Here is an 18805-nt window from a genome sequence, read left to right as displayed (position 1 = left end):
TAGTGTAAATTAGCCAGGTTTTGAAATATAAGTATATGCTGGCAGACATATTTTTGCATAAGTGAAGAATACTGGAATATTTTTAAGTTATTAACTAATCTCTCAAGTGACGCCAAAAGCTATGAGCAGAAGGGCCAAGGATTGGGGCTGTGAGCCCTCTCTTTCCAAGGACTCTATAACAGTCTTACCATTTTGTTTCTTAATGCAGCCTTCCTCAAATTCTTTGGTCTTTGTTTTCCTTTATGCTCTTAAAAATTATTAGTTATTCATTAAAAAAAATAAACCCATCACCTGTTAACAAAAATAGAACTCTTTTATGGAAAGTACTATGTTTTTCAAAGCAAAGACTTTTTTTTGAAGAAAGGCACTGTTTTACATTTTTGCCCATCCCTTTAATGTCTGGCTGAGTAGAAGATGACTAGACTTGCATTCAGGCAGACCTCGTTTTACTGCACTTCCCTTTTCTACACTTGACAGATGTTGTGTCTTTTACAAATTGACGTTTGTGGCAACCCTGCATTGAGCAAGTCTATTGGTGCCATTTTTCTAGCAGCACATTTTCATAATTCTCGCACTATTTCAAAATTTTTCATTATTATTATATTTGTTATAGTGATCTGTGATCAGTGATCTTTGATGTGATTATTGTGATTGTTTTGGGGCATCATGAACTGTGTCCATATAGGATGATGTGTGTGTTCTGACTGCTCCACTCTCTGGCCATTCCCCCATCTCTCTCCCTCTTCTTGGGCCTCCCTGTTTTCTGAGGCAATGCTGAAATTAGGCTGATTAATGGTCTCTAAGTGTTCAAGTGAAAGGAAGAGTCCCACATCCCTCACTTTAAATCAAAAGCTAGAAATAATTAAGCTTAGTGAGGAAGGTATATCAAAAGCCCAGATAGGCTGAAAGTTGGCCAAGTAGTCACTACAAAGGAAAAGTTCTGGAAGGAAATTAGAAGCACTACTCCAGTGAACACATGAATGATAAAAAAGCAGAATAGCCTTATTGCTGATACAGAGACAGTTTTAGTTGTCTGGATAGAAGACCAAACCAGCCACAACATTCCCTTAGGCCAAAGCCTGATCCATAGCCAGGCCCTAACTCTCTTCAATGCTAGGAACGATGAAAGAGGTGAGAAAGCTGCGGAAGAAGAGTCTGAAGCTAGCAGAGGTTTAAGGAAAGACTCCATCTCAGTAACATCAAAGTGCAAAGTGAAGCAGCAAGTGCTGATGTAGAAGTTGCAGCAAGTTCTCCAGAAGGTCTAGATAAGATAATAAAAGTGGCTACACTAAATAACAGATTTTCAGTGTAGATGAAACAGCCTTCTTCGGGAGGAATATGCTATCTAGGACTTTCCCAGCTGGAGGGGAGAAGTCAGTGCCCAGCTTCAAAGTTTCAAAGGACACGCTGACTTTTGTTAGGGGCTAATGCAGCTGGTGACATGAAGTTGAAGCCAAAGTATCCAAGACTGGATACTACAGACATGATGGAAACATATAGACAGACTCCCTACCCCCTTGGAACCTAAAGTGGCAAAGTAGGAGATTAAAAGGAGAACTGAATACAATTTAGGTTGTAGAAATCAAATCACTGACTGTAACTGGCTTCGTACCTACACAACAGTTAAAGAAAGCCAAAGCCAAAATAACAGCAAAAATAATAACAAAAACAGCAGCCGCATGAATATCAGCTCACATTTGTCATGTTACTAACCATTAACTGTTCATTTGATTGATTGGTTGTTTGTTTTTCAGGGTAGGTAGCTGATTTGTCTACATTTAAACCCCACCCCACCCCCAATTCTCCTGAAAGTTGGAAAGCTCTGCTTTGTCACCCATCCCGTAGAGGCATCCATGCTCACGGGTGCTGAGTGGCTCTGAGATAATAAAGTTAAGAGAAGTAACTTGAGCTTTGAGTTGTTATTTAATAAATCTTGAGTCCTCTAATGTGCCCAACTGAGAATAATAATTCTTTCTGAACTTTAGGGAATCATGTGTGTCAAGGTCTGTGATATGCTCAAAATTGTTTGCTTTTGATTGTAATTTACCAGGCACGCTACTCGAGTGGCTAACGCGGTCAAACACTGGAGTTTAAGTCACAAATCCACAGCTTTCAAGCTGAATGACAAACTTTGACCCACGTTTTGTTAATGTTTTTATAAGATCATACCCACAATCGTTATTTGCGTTCCAAGCATTATTTGGCACTGAACATTACGTGATTTTCAAATTTCTAGCAAATTTTCCCTTGAAGGTCATGTAATCAAAAAAGCCAAGAGCTGGCAAGGAGAGGGGGACTTGGATGGAGAAGATGAAAGAAAAAGAGAAAAAAGTAAAAGAAAAACATGAACTCTTGTAGATATCAAGGAAAAGATTGAGCTACTGATGAATTACATGGTTGGTGTTTTTAAAGGGAAAGAAGATGAATTATTAACCTACCTATTCTGGCAGATAATGACGTTTACAAAAGTGCTTATACAACCTCCCTGGCTATGAAAAGTACTCCTCATGGTCAAGTACTTTCCAGTATCTTTCAAAACTATTATCTTTGACAGAAGAAGCATTCTGATGCCACAACTGGTGACTTTCTGGATTTAACAAAGAATTAGCAAACGAATTCTCTTACATATTCTACGGACTTCATAGTACTGAATAAGCTTTAAGCTTCTGCATCCTAATCTATTTCAAGGGTGAGGTTACCAAATTCTTCTGTGTAAGGAATTTTTAGAATCCTTATAAATAGTGCTATTAATTTATAAAATTTCCTTTTGTTTAATGAAAGACTCAGACTCACGAAATAATCAGTTTGAAAAAAGGTACAGTTGGGCTTCCCTGGTGGCGCAGTGGTTGGGAGTCCGCCTGCCGATGCAGGGGACGCGGGTTCGTGCCCCGGTCCGGGAGGATCCCGCGTGACGCGGAGCGGCTGGGCCCGTGAGCCGTGGCCGCTGGGCCTGCGTGTCCGGAGCCTGTGCTCCGCAGCGGGAGAGGCCACAGCAGTGAGAGGCCTGCGTACCGCATAAAAAAAAAAAGGTACAGTTGATCTTTGTTATTCGTGGGAACCAGATTTGTAAATTTATCCCACTTGCTAAAATTTATTTGGTACCAGGATCAATACTCACCGTGTTTTTATGGTCATTTGAAGATGTGCAGAGCAGCAAAAAGTTTGAGTCACCAAACACATACCCCCCAGATGAGGTTAAGCACGTGATGCTTTGCCTTCTTGTTTCAGTTCTTATACTATCAACTAATGTCCTTTCTTTGGTTTATTTAGGGTTACAGGTTTTGTTTGTTCGTGCTTTTCACTGTTTAAAATGGCCCTCAAGTGTAGTGCCGAAGTGTTGTCTAGTGTTTCTATGTGAAAGAAATCTATAATGTGCCTTATGGAAAAAATATGGAAAAGTAAAGATAAGCTTTGTTCAGGCATGACTTAGAGCACTGTTGGTTTTGAGTTCAGTGTTAATGAATCAGCAGCATATATTAAATATGGTGTCTTTAGAGAAAAATAGATATAAAACAAGGTTATCTATTGATTAGTTGGTGAAAATGTTGTGACCAGGCAGGAGCCTAACTGTATATTTCCTCTAGAAGCAGTGACTCAGTATTCCCTAATTCAGTGTTCATGGTGACTTAATAGAATAGAATTACTTCAGATAACAAGATTCAAGTCTATCTTGTTTTATGATCACTGCCATTGAATGGGATCCAGTCTCTTGGTTAAGTTTATGTCTCTCCCACTGATGTAAAAAATAATGTGCATGGGTATCAAAAGTAACTGTTACCAGTGTATGAGCCTACTGTCTTAATTTGAAGAGTTGTGTTACAGTCTATTGTCAGCCTTTATGGATTTAAAGACATTAGTTCTTACTCTACTCAACCAATATTTGTAAAACTTTCTAAGGAATTTGGAAAAAGCCCTGATCCTGTTTTCATTAATTTAATGAGTCTATGAGTGACCAGTAGACTCGGAATTATTTCATGAAATCCTTAAACATTTGACACAATGTAAAGATTCATGTATCTTCCTTAGCAAGAAAAAGTCATTAGCCTAATACATTGAATTATTTCTACTACATTTATATCATTCTTATTTACACACCTCTTTGCATCTGAGAAGAAGCCATTTTGGCTCTGTAGGAACCAAACTGGGTCACGTTGATATGGACATTATTGATGCTGAAGGGCATGTAGATGTCTGTGGAAGTAACAGCAAACATGCTCCATAAAATCTGGAGAGAAGAGGCTATCACTCCAGTCACAGTTCATAGGGAACCCTAGCAACAGAATATTTTGAGTTTCTTGAAAGCATTTGGCTGTCAGTAGTTGTTACCAATGTTATTGTAAAGCACATGTTTTGAGACATTCTTAGCAGTGAGGAAAACAAGGCACAACTCAAACACGTGGCCCTCTGGCCTGCAGTTGGATCTTTTCTGACTAGTGCATCCTGCTTCCAAACTATTTGATCAGTCACCAGTCAGTGTCCTTCGTGTTAAGTATGAGAAGAACCTGACAGCAGGCCCAGGAATTCATCATTTCTGTTAGCTTGGGAACCCTATTGACTACAATTTTATTTTACAATACTGAACATTAGAAAATTTGTTTCAGAGATACAGAATTGACGTCCTGCCCCAATGAGCCATTAGAAGTAATACTTTAGGGCTTCCCTGGTGGCGCAGTGGTTGGGAGTCTGCCTGCCGATGCAGGGGACGCGGGTTCGTGCCCCGGTCCGGGAAGATCCCACATGCCGCGGAGCGGCTGGGCCCGTGAGCCATGGCCACTGAGCCTGTGCGTCCGGAGCCTGTGCTCCGCAGCAGGAGAGGCCACAACAGTGAGAGGCCCAAGTACCACAAAAAAAAAAAAAAAAAAAAAAAAAGAAGAAGTAATACTTTGAGGAGAAACTGAAGCACAGTTTCCTGTGAAATAGTATAGCTAAAGAAGTATCTGAAAATCTTAGTAATAGTTGCATGTAGATTGAGGTTATCTTCAACCATATTCCATGGAAGTAGAAACATCATCTATATAGTTTGCTACTGTTTCCATTGGATATATCATAGTGCTTGGCAGTTAGTTGTCCAATTATTTTCTTTAATGAGACCTTGGGAAAAAAGTTAAGATGTATCTAGCAACATGGCCAGGTTCTGAAAATAGTCCTTTTAACTTTGAACTGAAGGAGAATCTTTACATATGTGATCTTGAAAAGGGCAATTGGCTGTTATGATACACGACAGCACTTGCAGTTAAGTGTGTTAGCCAGCCCACCAGATGTAGTGTTTTCATTTCATGTGCTTTGCCTGCAATTTCAAAAGCAGACTCAAGGTGAATGACCCTTCTAATCTCAAAAGAAAGCTTCCCATTGGCAAAAGAACTTGAATTCTTAGTAACTCAGCATGAATGCTTTCTTAGTTAAGTGTTCTTTTTTTTTTTTTTGCGCTACGCGGGCCTCTCACTGTCACGGCCTCTCCCGCTGCGGAGCACAGGCTCCGGACGCACAGGCTCAGCGGCCATGGCTCACGGGCCCAGCCACTCCGCGGCATGTGGGATCTTCCCAGACGACTCTCAACCACTGGGCCACCAGGGGAGCCCAAGTGTTCTTATTTTAAAGCTGCTGAGTCTAATATTTACTAACCTATGATCACTAAAGGTAAATCTTGTAAATTCCTGTAATAGTGTAAGTTTGGATAAAATGTGATTGATGACAAGCTCTAGTCCTCTGTCTCCTCTCCATTCCCAAGGAGGAGAATGGGAAAACTTACTTATATTCTTGGGGAGGGGATAGTGTTGGGAGAATTAGGAGGGGCTGAAGGCTGGGAAGATTACATCAAGCAATTACAAGGAGAAAGGCTGATGGTTGATCTCCACGTCTCCTGTATGCCCTTGACCCAGTCTCCATGGATCAGGGCAGCTAAGTGGGGCATCAACAACCTGGGGGATTTCTGGAGTTGTGGGCACTGTCTTGGCAACCCACCTGTCACAAGATGCAGGGTCATCCCCATCAATATTTAAGCTGCAGCTTATGACCTCAAGGTAACATCAAACTATGGCTGGGACCTGGCAGAATACGGATCAGTTAGCTAGATACCTGGGACTTTCAGCTGTCTAGCAGCACAGGCTCACCCTGGATGCAACCTCAGCATCTGATATTTTTTACCCTATTTATCCATGTTATGGTGGAGATTAATAAGCATATACACTACATCATTGACTCTAAGACACCATCAATTAAAGATAAAGTATTATATCAAATACCACTAAAAAAGCAGAGAAACTTGCCAAACTCTCAAATGCCATCAAGTATACTGTGAGCCCCAATTTCATGGATATTAAAAAGTGAAACAAAACTATGTTTTGGATTGCTGTATGCCTGAAACTAACACAACATTGTTAATCAGCTATACTCCAATATAAAATAAAAACAAAAAACAAAACTATGTCTTGGAATCTACAAAGATCAGTCATTTAGACAGAGATAAAAACAGAAGTACCTACATTAAATATGGCAATGTTCTCTTATCGCTTTTATAATTATCAATCAAGGCTTCATTTAACTTTGGTTTTAATGACGAACTCAGACTAGCACTTTTTTTCCCCCAAGACTTTGAGACCTTTAGCTACATGGTATAATGCTATGATACCTTTTCTTCCGCTTCCTTCTTTTTTTTTTTAATTTTATTTATTTATTTATTTTTATTTTTGGCTGCATTGGGTCTTTGTTGCTGCGCATGGGCTCTCTCTACTTGCAGAGAGCAGGGGCTACTCTTGGCTGTGGTGCCCGGGCTTCTCATTGCGGTGGCTTCTGTTGTGGAGCACAGGCTCTAGGCACACAGGCTTCAGTGGTTGTGGCTTGCAGGCTCTAGAGCGCAGGCTCAGTAGTTGTGGCTCACGGGCTTAGCTGCTCCGCAGCATGTGGGATCTTCCCGGACCAGGGTTTGAACCTGTGTCCCTTGCATTGGCAGGCGGATCTTTAACCACTACGCCACCAGGGAAGCCCCCTGTTTCCTTTTTAACAATGCTTTTTTGTGTGTGCCGCCATAGACTTTCTCAGCCTTCCAGTCTTAATTCTGTCTGCATCTTTTTATCTTGACCTTCTCTATTGTAAGATAAGGGAGAGCATCTCTGTCTGACAAGAATGCTGTAGCGAAAGCCAAAAAAGCAGAAATATCGAGATGACAGAGTTCATAAACAATAGCATAACTCTCCTTGATGTTCTTTTCCCAAACACAAGGAGGCAAATTACCTCTATTCTCTGCCTGTTGTTACTATTTCTTTTTAAAGTGATAAGTCCCCTGCATTTCATTTGCTTGATTCCTGACAAACTCCTGGAGATTTCAAGACGACTTTTAACGATCTCCTCTTCTCTGCACTTGGGGTCAGATGCCTGGGTAAGGAGGGGCCTCGAGTTCCTCCTGGCCTCCCCCTCACGATATGGTTCATGTGCACGGGCTGCCCTGTTACATCGGGAAGGTCTCCCAATGACCCCAACAATCATTTTGCTTCCCCCCATCTCTACTAATCAATCAAGGGCTGAGACATCGTCTTTAGACGTTTGAGTGAGTTCACTTGAAATTGTTTTAAGGAAATTTTGCTAATAAGGAAAATCTAAAACACTCCAATTCCATTTTCAAATACAAATTTGGGAATTCCCTGACAGTCCAGCGGTTGGGGCTCCACATTTCCACTGCGTAAAATTTCCATTCCCCACAGTGGAAATATATTCATTTACTAATTCATTGAACAAACATTTACTGAGTCTGTTACATTCCAAGCACTGGTTCGGGAAGAAGATATACCAAGATGGAAACAGTCAGGAGCCTGGTTAAGAGAGGCATATGCATGGCAAAGTGTGGTCATGTTAGCTCCCATCCTGCGTCATGGGGACAGAGCTAAGAAAGAGGTTAATGCTTTACGGAGAGAGAAATGGCTTTTAGAGGCTATGACATTTAGCCTGAGGCTGGGAGAAGAGCATTGCAATATTCCCTCAGACAATGATACAGAACATTTCCAGCCAAAACCTATAGCAGCAAAGGCCCAGAGGTTAACACTATAGGGCAGGGTGAGTGTATGTCTGAGTTTGGTGAAGGGTGGGGTCTGGAATTGCACAGGAAAGTTGTGGAGGTGAGGCGGTACATACACATTTGATCATGAAGGGCTCTGTAAGCCATGTTTTATCTCAAAGGTGATAAGATGCCATCAATGTGTTCAGATCTGCCTATCATAAGAACTCATTTCACAGCATGATGGTATGGTTGGTGGATGGAAAGGAAGGTGCAAGCAAAGGCTGGAGAGGATATTTTTACCAAAGGATAGTAGTAAACACCCAAACAAGAAATGATAACCTAAAAAAAGATACTGATGATACATGAACTTACTAATTTAACTTGGCAATAAGTGTCTGGAACTCAGTATGGATACTTGAGTTTGAGACCAAGATTTGGGCATCACTTGGACATAAACAATAGTTGGGATCAGAAAGTGAATGTCATCGTTGTGTAGAAGGAGAGAGAACGAGGGAAACCCTGGTCCTGAGCACTGGCACCTCAAAGGCGGATCGAGCAAGAAAAAGCCCTCTGAGAGGTCAGAAGAAAACTAGGGGAGAGCCTCACAGAAGCAGAGGGAAAGGAGTTTTGAAGGAAGAAGGGAAAAAAAAAAAATCCCTGGTCAAATGATGCAAACTAATCAAATACGATTTGGAATAACAGTGATTTGGGGGTTCAGAAATTATGAAAGTCAGGGAGTGTACTGTAAGCCAGTTCAGGGGTTCGTTGGCATCTTTTGGGACAGTTAGCTAGGATTTCTGTCTTATCTTAGGACCATGCAGTATTGGCTCCCTTTTGTAGGCTTTGGACATTTCCTTGTCTCCCGTCTCATTTGTCCCTCATCCTCTCTTTAGAGGAGGGGCTGGCTGCACAAAGCCCAAGGAGCATCCCTCCAGCAGGTGAGAGCAGAGACCTGCCTTACATGGTTGACTGCCTCTCCCAGGAGACACAGACCACTCAGTGGTCACGTATCCATGCCAGAGCCATTCCCAGTAAAACCCTACCACTTGCCTCTTCTGAAGGCCAGGAGTTCAGGCTCTCATATCCTCTTCAGCAAGCGCACTCTCTTAACAGGAAAGAGGTTAAAAGCCCTTTCTTTGGCCAAAAGCTTGACAGGGTATTGATCATTTTGTGGTTTTCTGGTGATTTTTACTGATTCCTCTGAATGTCTTGGATATCCACACTTCGGGGATCACATATGAAACCTTCAATTTCTCAGCCAGTTTGGCCTTTGGATTTATAAATTGTTACTAGCTTCCACCACTAGAAACCCTGAATCATTAACCCTGGATTCTCGGTCTTCATTCTTGACCCCCTGCTCATTGTCACCTTGACCCTTCTGGCTGTAACAGTCCCTATCCTTCCCAGCTTTCTGTATTCTACTGACCCAGCAAACCCAAATGTCTCCTGACATTTTCAAGCTTACTTCTGAATCAGGCCTCTGATCTATATGACTTTTTACAAATAGTATGCCTTTTTCTACCCTCCTGAATTTATAATTTTAAAACAAATAATAGAAGATATAGTATGTTTCTTTGGGTTTTCCTCCATTATAAAATATTTCTCATCATATACAACTTAAAAGAGCCAGAAAAAAATATGAAAGAAAAGAAAGCCATTTATAGTTAATACTTATCCCAATATTGAACATTGTTGACAGTAATTTTTCCTTAGTAGTCGAAGATTTTTAAAATTTTTATTTGTTCACACATATTGTACACGTAATTTTGTATCATGATTTCTTCACTAAAAGGCATGTTTTCTAAAGAGAAAGGCTGGTAAATAAATATAAACAAAGTTAATTGAGGTTTCATGACAATAGCAGTACCTAAACATTTATAACGCATTATACTTTTAAGCCATTTTCACATATCACTTTTTAAGTCATCTTATTTCACTTATTAAATTTTTAACCATAACCAGCTAACAGTTATAAAGATTGTTTAATTAGTTGCAAGAATTAAACTCTTTAAAAATAATATCCAGAAAACCAAGTTATCCTTTTCTTCGTTGGCTTCCTGAACTCATCTTGTGCTAACTCAGTACGCGATATTTACTAAAATATACAATATTTACTAGCTATTTATTAAAGTGTTGCCTGAAATCTGATCTTAGAAGATTGGAAAGTTTTATAATTATTCATTTGTAACTCATCTCATCATGATGTATTGTGTGTCAGGGCAGAATTTAGAAAAAGGAGAAACATTAGGCTACAACATCAGTGTTTCAGTTTTCCAGGAATTACAGTGTGTATTTGTCCATGTAATCAAATGTTTTGATTCCCATTCACATTACACTGTTAAAAACAGTTTCAAAAATCATAGAAACCGTTCTATCAGCTATCTTTTCAGTGGCTTTGTTAGAGTCAATGTTACTCTGCTCCTCAGATAAGACCAAGCATTCCGGTCTAGAAGGTCTTCTTGAAGTGGTAATGCCTTCTCTAGCAAGTACATTTTAAGCAGTATTTCCATAATTATTACTTCCTCATTTAAAGTTATGGATATCAAATATCTAGCCCCTAAGTCAAAATGATGTGTCTCAATGAATCCCCTATGTTTATTGGAAATAATTTTGGGTCCCTATGTCCACTGAAAAAAAAATGCACCACCTAAAAGTTGAGAATTATGTTTTATTTGTTGGACAAAACTGAGAACTTAAGCCTGGGACACAGCATCCAGATCACTCTGAGAGACTGCTTCCAAAGAGGTAAGGGAGGAACCAGGAGATACAGGAGTTTTTGCAACAAAAGATCTCAAGTTAAGGATGCATCTTCCTATATATGGGAAGATGCAAAAGTCAGGGCTCATTGAAATCATTGCTTTGATATGCACCTCAGCTATCTGGGGCCAGTATCCCGTGCTTTCTCATCCTGAGTCTCTTCAGGATGCACTGTGGGGTGGGCAGTGGCTGCAGTGTCTGATGATTTGACGGTGGGCATCCTATTTCTATCCTGAGTTCCCTCAGGGCTCACCAGAGTGGCTGTAGTGTGATGGCTTGATGGCTGCAAATCTTTGTTTACTGATATGGCAGGCAACATTTTTTCATTGACACCTAATTACTCCAATAAACCATATTTTAAAATTTTTTATTTAGCTCTTTTAGATTCTATCTGAAAGGACTAGAAATACCCCATTATGGCTGAAATATTAAGCCAAAACTCAGCTGCTGCTGGAAAATGACAAAAATGTCCCCTCTTTGTTTTAAATAAATCATAAATGCCTTTAATCCACAAATAATGTGAACTTAAAAAGTGGAAAATATTTGTGAATTTAATAAACCCCTTTCAAAAGAGAGTGACGGGATTAAACATCACTTCTCTATTTATGTGGTGTGGCATTTTCGTTTTGTTCCAAGTTACTTTACTTTTTGTGTGACTCTGGAGTTTGTAAACATGCCATAAAATTTGTTAATTACATAATGACGATTTCATGGTTCTAGCTCAGTATAAAGGTGGCTAGACAGAGCAGCAAAATCGATTTTCTTTTTTACCTTGTGGAAAGAAACAAAAGGAAATGGAATGCAAAATCTGCATTAAGACCATATTAGAATTATAACTCAACAATCTGTTACACATGAAATGAAAACCAGGTGCATCCCAGTGTTAGTTATTGTGCTGTGATATTCAGCCAGCGGTTTAAGTTCAAACACCCCTTTGTTTAACCCATGCCTTGCTTTGTAAACCACAGTGTTCCAAATGCAGATCTCTGGTTGTCTTCTCTTGCCAAAGGTCCTCAGAGGCACGACTGGCCCCAGGCCAAATCATGAAGTAGATGAAACTTGGCTTCATCCTCTCCTTAGTTTCTCTCCACCCACCTGTCCCCCAGTGCCTACCCTACTCACCCATCACTCTGGTTCTTCCCGCTGTTTTCCAGGGGGCTCATGCTATTTCTTGTTGCCAAAGCCCTCTTTGACTATATCATTTTCCTGCTTGAAAAATGATCAGTGGCTCCCCAAGAGGAACCAAGGAATCATGACCAGACCTTCCTCCTTTCCTTCCAAATCTTATTGTCAACTGCTCCCTCCAATGTTCTACTGCAAGTGGATCGTCCGCCTTGCCCTTTTTATTCACACGCCTTTTCCATGCTATTATTCCTTCTGCCTAAGCTGGCCTCCGCCTCTCATCTCCATCTATGGAAATCTCTCACCTGTACCTCCTCCAAGTGCCTTCCCCGACCACCCTGGCCTCTCCCCTACACCTCATGCATACCCTCATGGGGCACTTGCCACGTGTTGCTTTGTGTTATAATGTTTATGTGTGTGTCTTGTCTCCAGGCACTGTGGTGGGCGTTTCACAAAAGTAATATCTTTTAAATTTCACAACAATCATCTGAGGTAGGTATTACTATACCACTTGACAGTTAAGGAAAATGAGGCTCAAATAGATTAAATAACTTGCCTGAGGTCACAGTGCTAGAGAACAACAGAGCTAAGACTTGGACCCAGGTCCAAAACATATATTCTTTCCACTAAACCATATTATCATCTATTTAGTTCTTTCCATCTTCTGAAAGATGAGTGGAGGTTTAAGATGGAGGAAGAGGCCAACTTAGGCTTTCTGATTATCAAATACTATTCAAGAAAGAGAGAGAATTTTTGTGATAATTACCGTATTCCTAGCTAGACCTGATTGGTTAACTATAATCCATGAGGAATTCAAGTCAAATGTGAAAGGAAAAAAATCTTTACCTGACATTGCCAGAACAAATACACATGGCATTAAAAGAGAATAGTGAAGACCTATAATTCAAGAAAGGCATTGGTCTCTGAGCACTATCGGAAAATACGTTCAATGTGACTTCCTAAAGTCCCCTGGGATTTAAACAATTTGGGGGCGAACAGGGGTCTGAAGATACAGTGATCATTTAAATCTCTTATTAAATAACAATATCTTTATTGAGTACAAAACCTGTTTTTTTCATCCTGTCTTTGGTGTGACATCTTGGATAAGTTAGAGGAAAGAAGCTTAGGGTTTCTAAGAGGGAAATCTCATCCCAGATGGACAGCTTTTCCAGCTGCCCTCTCCAGGACCCAGAACCATGGAGTCCCGCCTGGACAGGTCCCTCCTGGGGAGTCTTTGGCCTCAGACCAGCCTCCTGTTTGTCACATGGCAGAAACCCCATCTAGGGAAGAATTTAGACTTAGAATCTATGTGCTTTGACATCACTGCCTTTGCTTCTCCCATGGGGGGAAAGTAATCTGTCTTCATTTCCACTCTTCTATTCTCATTTTCCAGACCCCAGCTTGTCACATTATCATATCGTATTTCTTCAACATGAGTGATGGGCAGTTATCATTAAGCCTGTATTCTCAGTGCATCTCCATCTCAGCTTTGTTTGCAAACTTCGTTTCAATTACGTGTGCTCCCTGTATGCCAGTTTCATTTATAGATGGCTCTACAGTTTTGTTCCTCATACCAATCTTAATAATAATTTTTAAATTACTGTTTAGGGAAAACAATGCATGTAAACTTGAATGTAGCAGGCCGTCCTGGACTTCAGGCCCTATCTTAGAAAGCCTGAGAATTTTCATTTCAGTTATGTGTTAAAACTGAGGAATTAAATGAGCTTATCAGGAAAACCACCTTCAATCACACTGGAAAAAAACTCAAACATGAAAGCTCTTTTTTATTTTCTCTAAAGTTTTTATGGTTTTTCTTATCCTCTACAAAAGTCAATTTATTTTTTTCTTATTTTTTTTCTTACTAAAGCTAATTTATTTTTTCTTATTATTTTGAAATAATTATATATTCACAGGAAATTGCAAAAGACACGCACAGGGAGGTCCTGTTTACCCTGCACCCCGTCTCTCCCAGTGGTTACATCTTATATAATAATAGTGCATTATCGAGCCAGGAGATTGACATTGGACTAATTTATTTTTAAGTTTCCAAAAAGAAAAAAATCCGACCTAAAGACAACCTAGTCATCTTTGTTTCATTCTATTTCTGTTTCTGCTCACAAGCAATAACCAGGCTGACAGTTCTGGAAAACAAAGGGTGGTAGACCCATGCGGCCACAGAGAAATGATCTTCGGGGCTCATTCAAAATCCTAGTCAATGTCATGGCTGGTCTGGGTTGGAATCTGGTTCTTCCTCCACACATGTGACCTTAACCAAGTCAATTGATCCCTCCAAGTTTCCGTGTCTGCATCTATCAAATGGAGGAAATATTTCTCCTGCCTACTTCATAGGGTCCTTGTGAGGATGAAATATGATGATGTGTATGAAAGGAGGTAGGGTGTCAGTCAGCGACCATCAAGTTGATATTCTTTTCTGCAACAACTGCCGGTTACAGAAATGTAGTTTTTCAGTGGTGGTTTTATTCTTAGGAAAAAAACTAAACCACCTCCTTATTAGCCACAAGGCCTAGAATTTCCATCACATGTAAATGACCTTCCCTTTCTACACTCTTAGTGAGACAGGTACCAGCAAGTATTGGACAGCACTCTGTGATTCATTGCCTAGACACCCCTGAGGCATGCAATATTTTAAAATAAATGTTTCTTAACATTTTCTTCTAAAAGGTCGAATGTGTTTTAAGTAGCTTTTATTTTTACTCTGACCCCAGCATCTATCCTTTCCTTTTTTTCATGCCATGGGATATACAATAGGTATTCTTGAAAGTACTGAGAAATTATAAGGATACCAGATTAAACAGTGCATGGCTTATGAATTAGAAATGAAAATCATCCAAACTGCATTGTTCTTTGGTTTGTCTGGATATATAATATAAACTCCCTAACTCACTGGTGGATTCTTGTGTTCAGATAGTAAAACTGCTAGTCTTGGTAGTAAGGGAGGAGAAATATACAGGATAAAGTAAACTTAAATCGTAGAAAGTAAAGATAAAAGCATTGTGCGTATTGAATGCTTTGGACACCACCATAAAAATGTTAAGATACATTTTCTCCCCTCTTCCCCCCATATACAGGCTGGCATGGCTCTGACCTATGACCCCACAGCTGCCATACAGAATGGGTAAGTAGACTACATTTTCTCTATTTTAATTGCTAAGGTATCTTTGAACTCTGAAATCAGTACTGAAGAAAAATATTCAAATCTTTCTTTTTGTTTTAAACCTTTCTCATCATTGTATTTTTTTCTTCCTGTGAGTGACTCTTATTTCATGGCACCCCCCATGTCACCCATTCTTACAATGCTTCTGCCCACATTCTGACTCTCCCTTTCTCATCTGAGAAAGAGTAAGGAGTAGGATTTGAAGGGGGGTGTATGTAGATAGACTGGTCTGGGAGAAGTGTCCGTGTATCGCTATGGTAAGAGTGTCACTCCTACTAATAAATCTAGAGTTTAGACTTCAGTAGTTTTAGCATGTGCCCAGGTTCATTTTGACATTAACAGTGCTTCCACTCTTGCCTTCTGGCTATCAGGGGAAGGGTAACGGACAGAGTCAAGTTAGTAGCTTGGTGATTGCATTTTCATTCTTCATCGTAATAAGCACCTGGAAACTTGCAGCCTCTTACTTAGAACAAGTCACATAGCCTAAAATTCTCCTCTGAAAAATCAGACTTAAGCTACACGATCTGGCCTCTCTAAAATTCTGTCATTCTGAATATTCTTTGGTTGAAACTTTCTTCTTACTTTGCAATTCCTTTTCTTTAGTTTGGCCATCCTGCAATGGACCAACAAACCAAAGAATAAGTATTATTTTTATTTTCACACCCTTTTATCTTAGATTTCTCCATGGCTTTCAGTGTTCTGTCTTTCAGTCTCATGAAAGAATCAATCAGAATGAAGGTCTCATTTAAGATCAACTTAGAGGATAGAAGGAATTAAACTCCATTTTTCTAGTTAGTCAGCTGCATCTAATGAACACCTGTGGGATGTAGAAAATGTTTAGCTCCCTCTTATTTTTATAGTTATTCATTCAGGGGGTCATTTATTTACTCATTCAGTAAACATCCAATGAGTCTGCCAAGCACAGTACTATGCTCTATAGGTTAAAAAAAACAATGTATGAGACAAGGGCTTTGCCCTCAAGAAACTCATGGTCTATCCTTCCATGAAAGAGTCAACATGGTTGGTAGTCTAGGGTAAGAGTCTAGTCCTTTGTCCTTTGTTCGTTAAAACTTTTCTAGGAGTGAAACTTAAGAATATCCTTTCATTTATCCAATAAGCCTTCTCTTATTTCCAACAAGGCACTTTAAACTTGGTGGTCAGAAGAACACAAGACAAGATGTAAAGACATGAAATAAAGTCCTCTAGAATCATACTGTATAGTTGGGAAAATAAAATAGTTAACTCAAAAGGCATAGAATAAGGCATTATATGCTCAGCGACAGTGACAGAAAACAGGTATTATAATGTAAGGGAATGACATTTGTTGAACACATACTAAGTACCAAGTATTTTACATTTGTAATTTAATGGCACATGGTGTCAAGGATTGGAGATGCCCCAGTGACCTAGGTCCGGACTGGAGAGAGTGAATGCTCTGCTTTAGTCAGTCATCTTTCCAGTGCACAATTTAAAATCTGAATTTGTTTTCCCAAAGACCTAACTTTCCAAGTTTTCATCCTGATCCATTACAAACGTACAGGGGAAAAAGATTGAGATTTCAGCCTGCAATCTGAGCAGACCAAAGTGAACTTTGGGTGGTGCCGTATTAGAGGCAGTGAGGACTGCCTAGTACACAGGGAGCATGTCTCCCTTCCCAGGTCACCATCTATACCGTATAGAGGTCGACTGCAAGTACATACGTCTGCCGTCTGTGACATCTTTGTCTGAACCTTATGGTAAAAGTATAACATTCTATTCTTTGAACTATTTCTCAACAGTTGCAAAAGTGGTTCATCCTCTCCACTGTCCACTTAGACATTTACAACAATGAATATTTCCCTCAGGAAACAAATTGTAGTTAAGATGCTGAGAATACCATCTTCTTTATTTTATCTCCTGTCATCTGATAAAGAACTTTGTGTCATCCAGCAGTCCCTGTCTTCAATACTGTCTTGTCTACTGAATATTCCTTTCAGCCTGTAAAATACTCGAGCCTCTCCCGCCTATAAAGAAGGTAGAAGCAAAACAATCCTTTTCTGCCCATGAGATCACTTCTACTGACCACACTCTTCTAGCTTTCTTTTCACTGGTAAACAACCCCAGTTTTCTATACACACTGTCTTCCCATATTGTCTCTAATTAAGCCCATTAAAGTGTGAATTCTGGTCTCAGACTTGACTGGAATTTTCCCTGTTGGTGTCTCCAAATTGGAGAAGAAAATTTGTCCAAATTTTTTTGTCCAAATTTTTTTGTCCAAATTCATCTCCAAATTTGTCAGTTGTAACTGACACATTCTTAGTCCTTATACTGTTTGAGATCTTGCATCATTGATTTTCTGTTGTTGTTGTTGTTGTTGTTACCATTTACAGCTTCATGAAAATTTCCTATTTCTTAGATTTCACCACTGCATCCTTTGCTGATCCTCCTTGCTTTCCCCTTGCACTGCTCACTTGGTGTCTGCGGATTCCTCCTCTTCTGCCCACTTTTACTAATCTTTCTCAGGGTTTAGTCTTTTCTCGCTCTGTGTTCTCTCCAGTTGATCTCATCCACTCCTCCTGCTTTTAGGAACTGAAGACTCCCAAGTCCATACTTCAAGTTCATAACTAGATGCCAAAAAAAATCACCTGTGTGTCTAACTGCATTAGGTGCTGCTCCTGGATGTCTTTGTCCCAAAGTGAGGTCATTATCTTCAATCAATCTTTCAGCATACAAACCAAATCAAATGAAAAACAAGATCAAATTACTTGTTCCTTTTTTAAAAATACACTCTAAAGCCATTTAAGCCATAAATTCCAGTTCTCTGGGTATTCTCTCCTAAGACATTCTTTATAATAAAATTGGTCCTTAAAACTTACTCCATCTGTCTTTGAACTGTATCTTCAACCCAGCTCTGCCTCCCTGCCGCTGGTTGAGTTTATTCAATCACCAGTCCCTACCTGTACTAAGCTTTTACTTGCTTCTAATATAACTGACCTCCAAACCATTTTCACATTGCTTTTTGAATTAATTTTTTAAAGCAAAAAGCAACCAGTAATTATCCACCTGCCTGGTTTAATATATTACGTGGACTTTACTAACTGCAGAACAGAGCTCAAACTTCCAAGAATGGCACAAAAAGAACTCCATGATTTGGTTCCTGCAACTGAACTGGACCTTCTTTGATTCTCAGAGAATCCCAAGCTACTTTAACCCGTGTGTCTTGTTGCTCATGGAATTCTCTCTGCCTGGAGAGAATGGTGATATTCTTCCTTCCTTCCTAATTCCTTCCTTCCTCCCTTCTTTCCTCCCTCCCTCCCTCCATCCCTTTCTTCCTTCCTTCCTTCTTTCTTTCTTTCACTGCTCTCATTTAAAGAACACCATTAGGGACTTCCCTGGTGGCACAGTGGTTAAGAATCAAGCCCTGGTCTGGGAAGATCCCACATGCTGTGGAGCAACTAAGCCCACGTGCCACAACTACTGAACCTGTGCTCTAGAGTCCACGAGCCACAACTACTGAGCCCGCATGCCACAACTACTGAAGCCCATGCACCTAGAGCCCATGCTCTGCAACAAGGGAAGCCACCGCAATGAGAAGCCCACGCACCGCAACGAAGAGTAGCCCCCACTCAACGCAACTAGAGAAAGCCCACGCGCAGCAATGAACACCCAATGTAGCCAAATAAAATAATAAATAAATAAAATAAAGAACACCATTAAATCATACCAGGCAGAGCTAATTACACAATTAATCGTAAGAGACACAGTTTAAGCAGTGGTTAGGA

General features: G+C 40.0%; 1 protein-coding gene across 1 annotated transcript in view; it reads left to right on the top strand.

Annotated features, from left to right (window-relative positions):
- RBMS3 (RNA binding motif single stranded interacting protein 3) overlaps nucleotides 1-18805 on the top strand; it is a 531745-nt gene that overhangs the window by 420696 nt on the left and 92244 nt on the right. The window contains exon 7 of the mRNA XM_065884879.1: nucleotides 14959-15005. Coding sequence (XP_065740951.1) covers nucleotides 14959-15005 — 47 coding nt within the window. The remainder of the gene's footprint in view (nucleotides 1-14958; nucleotides 15006-18805) is intronic.

This window comes from Phocoena phocoena, chromosome 10 (genome assembly GCF_963924675.1).
Source record: "Phocoena phocoena chromosome 10, mPhoPho1.1, whole genome shotgun sequence".
NCBI classification, from domain to species: domain Eukaryota; kingdom Metazoa; phylum Chordata; class Mammalia; order Artiodactyla; family Phocoenidae; genus Phocoena; species Phocoena phocoena.
This window is presented reverse-complemented; position numbering and strand designations above follow the sequence as displayed.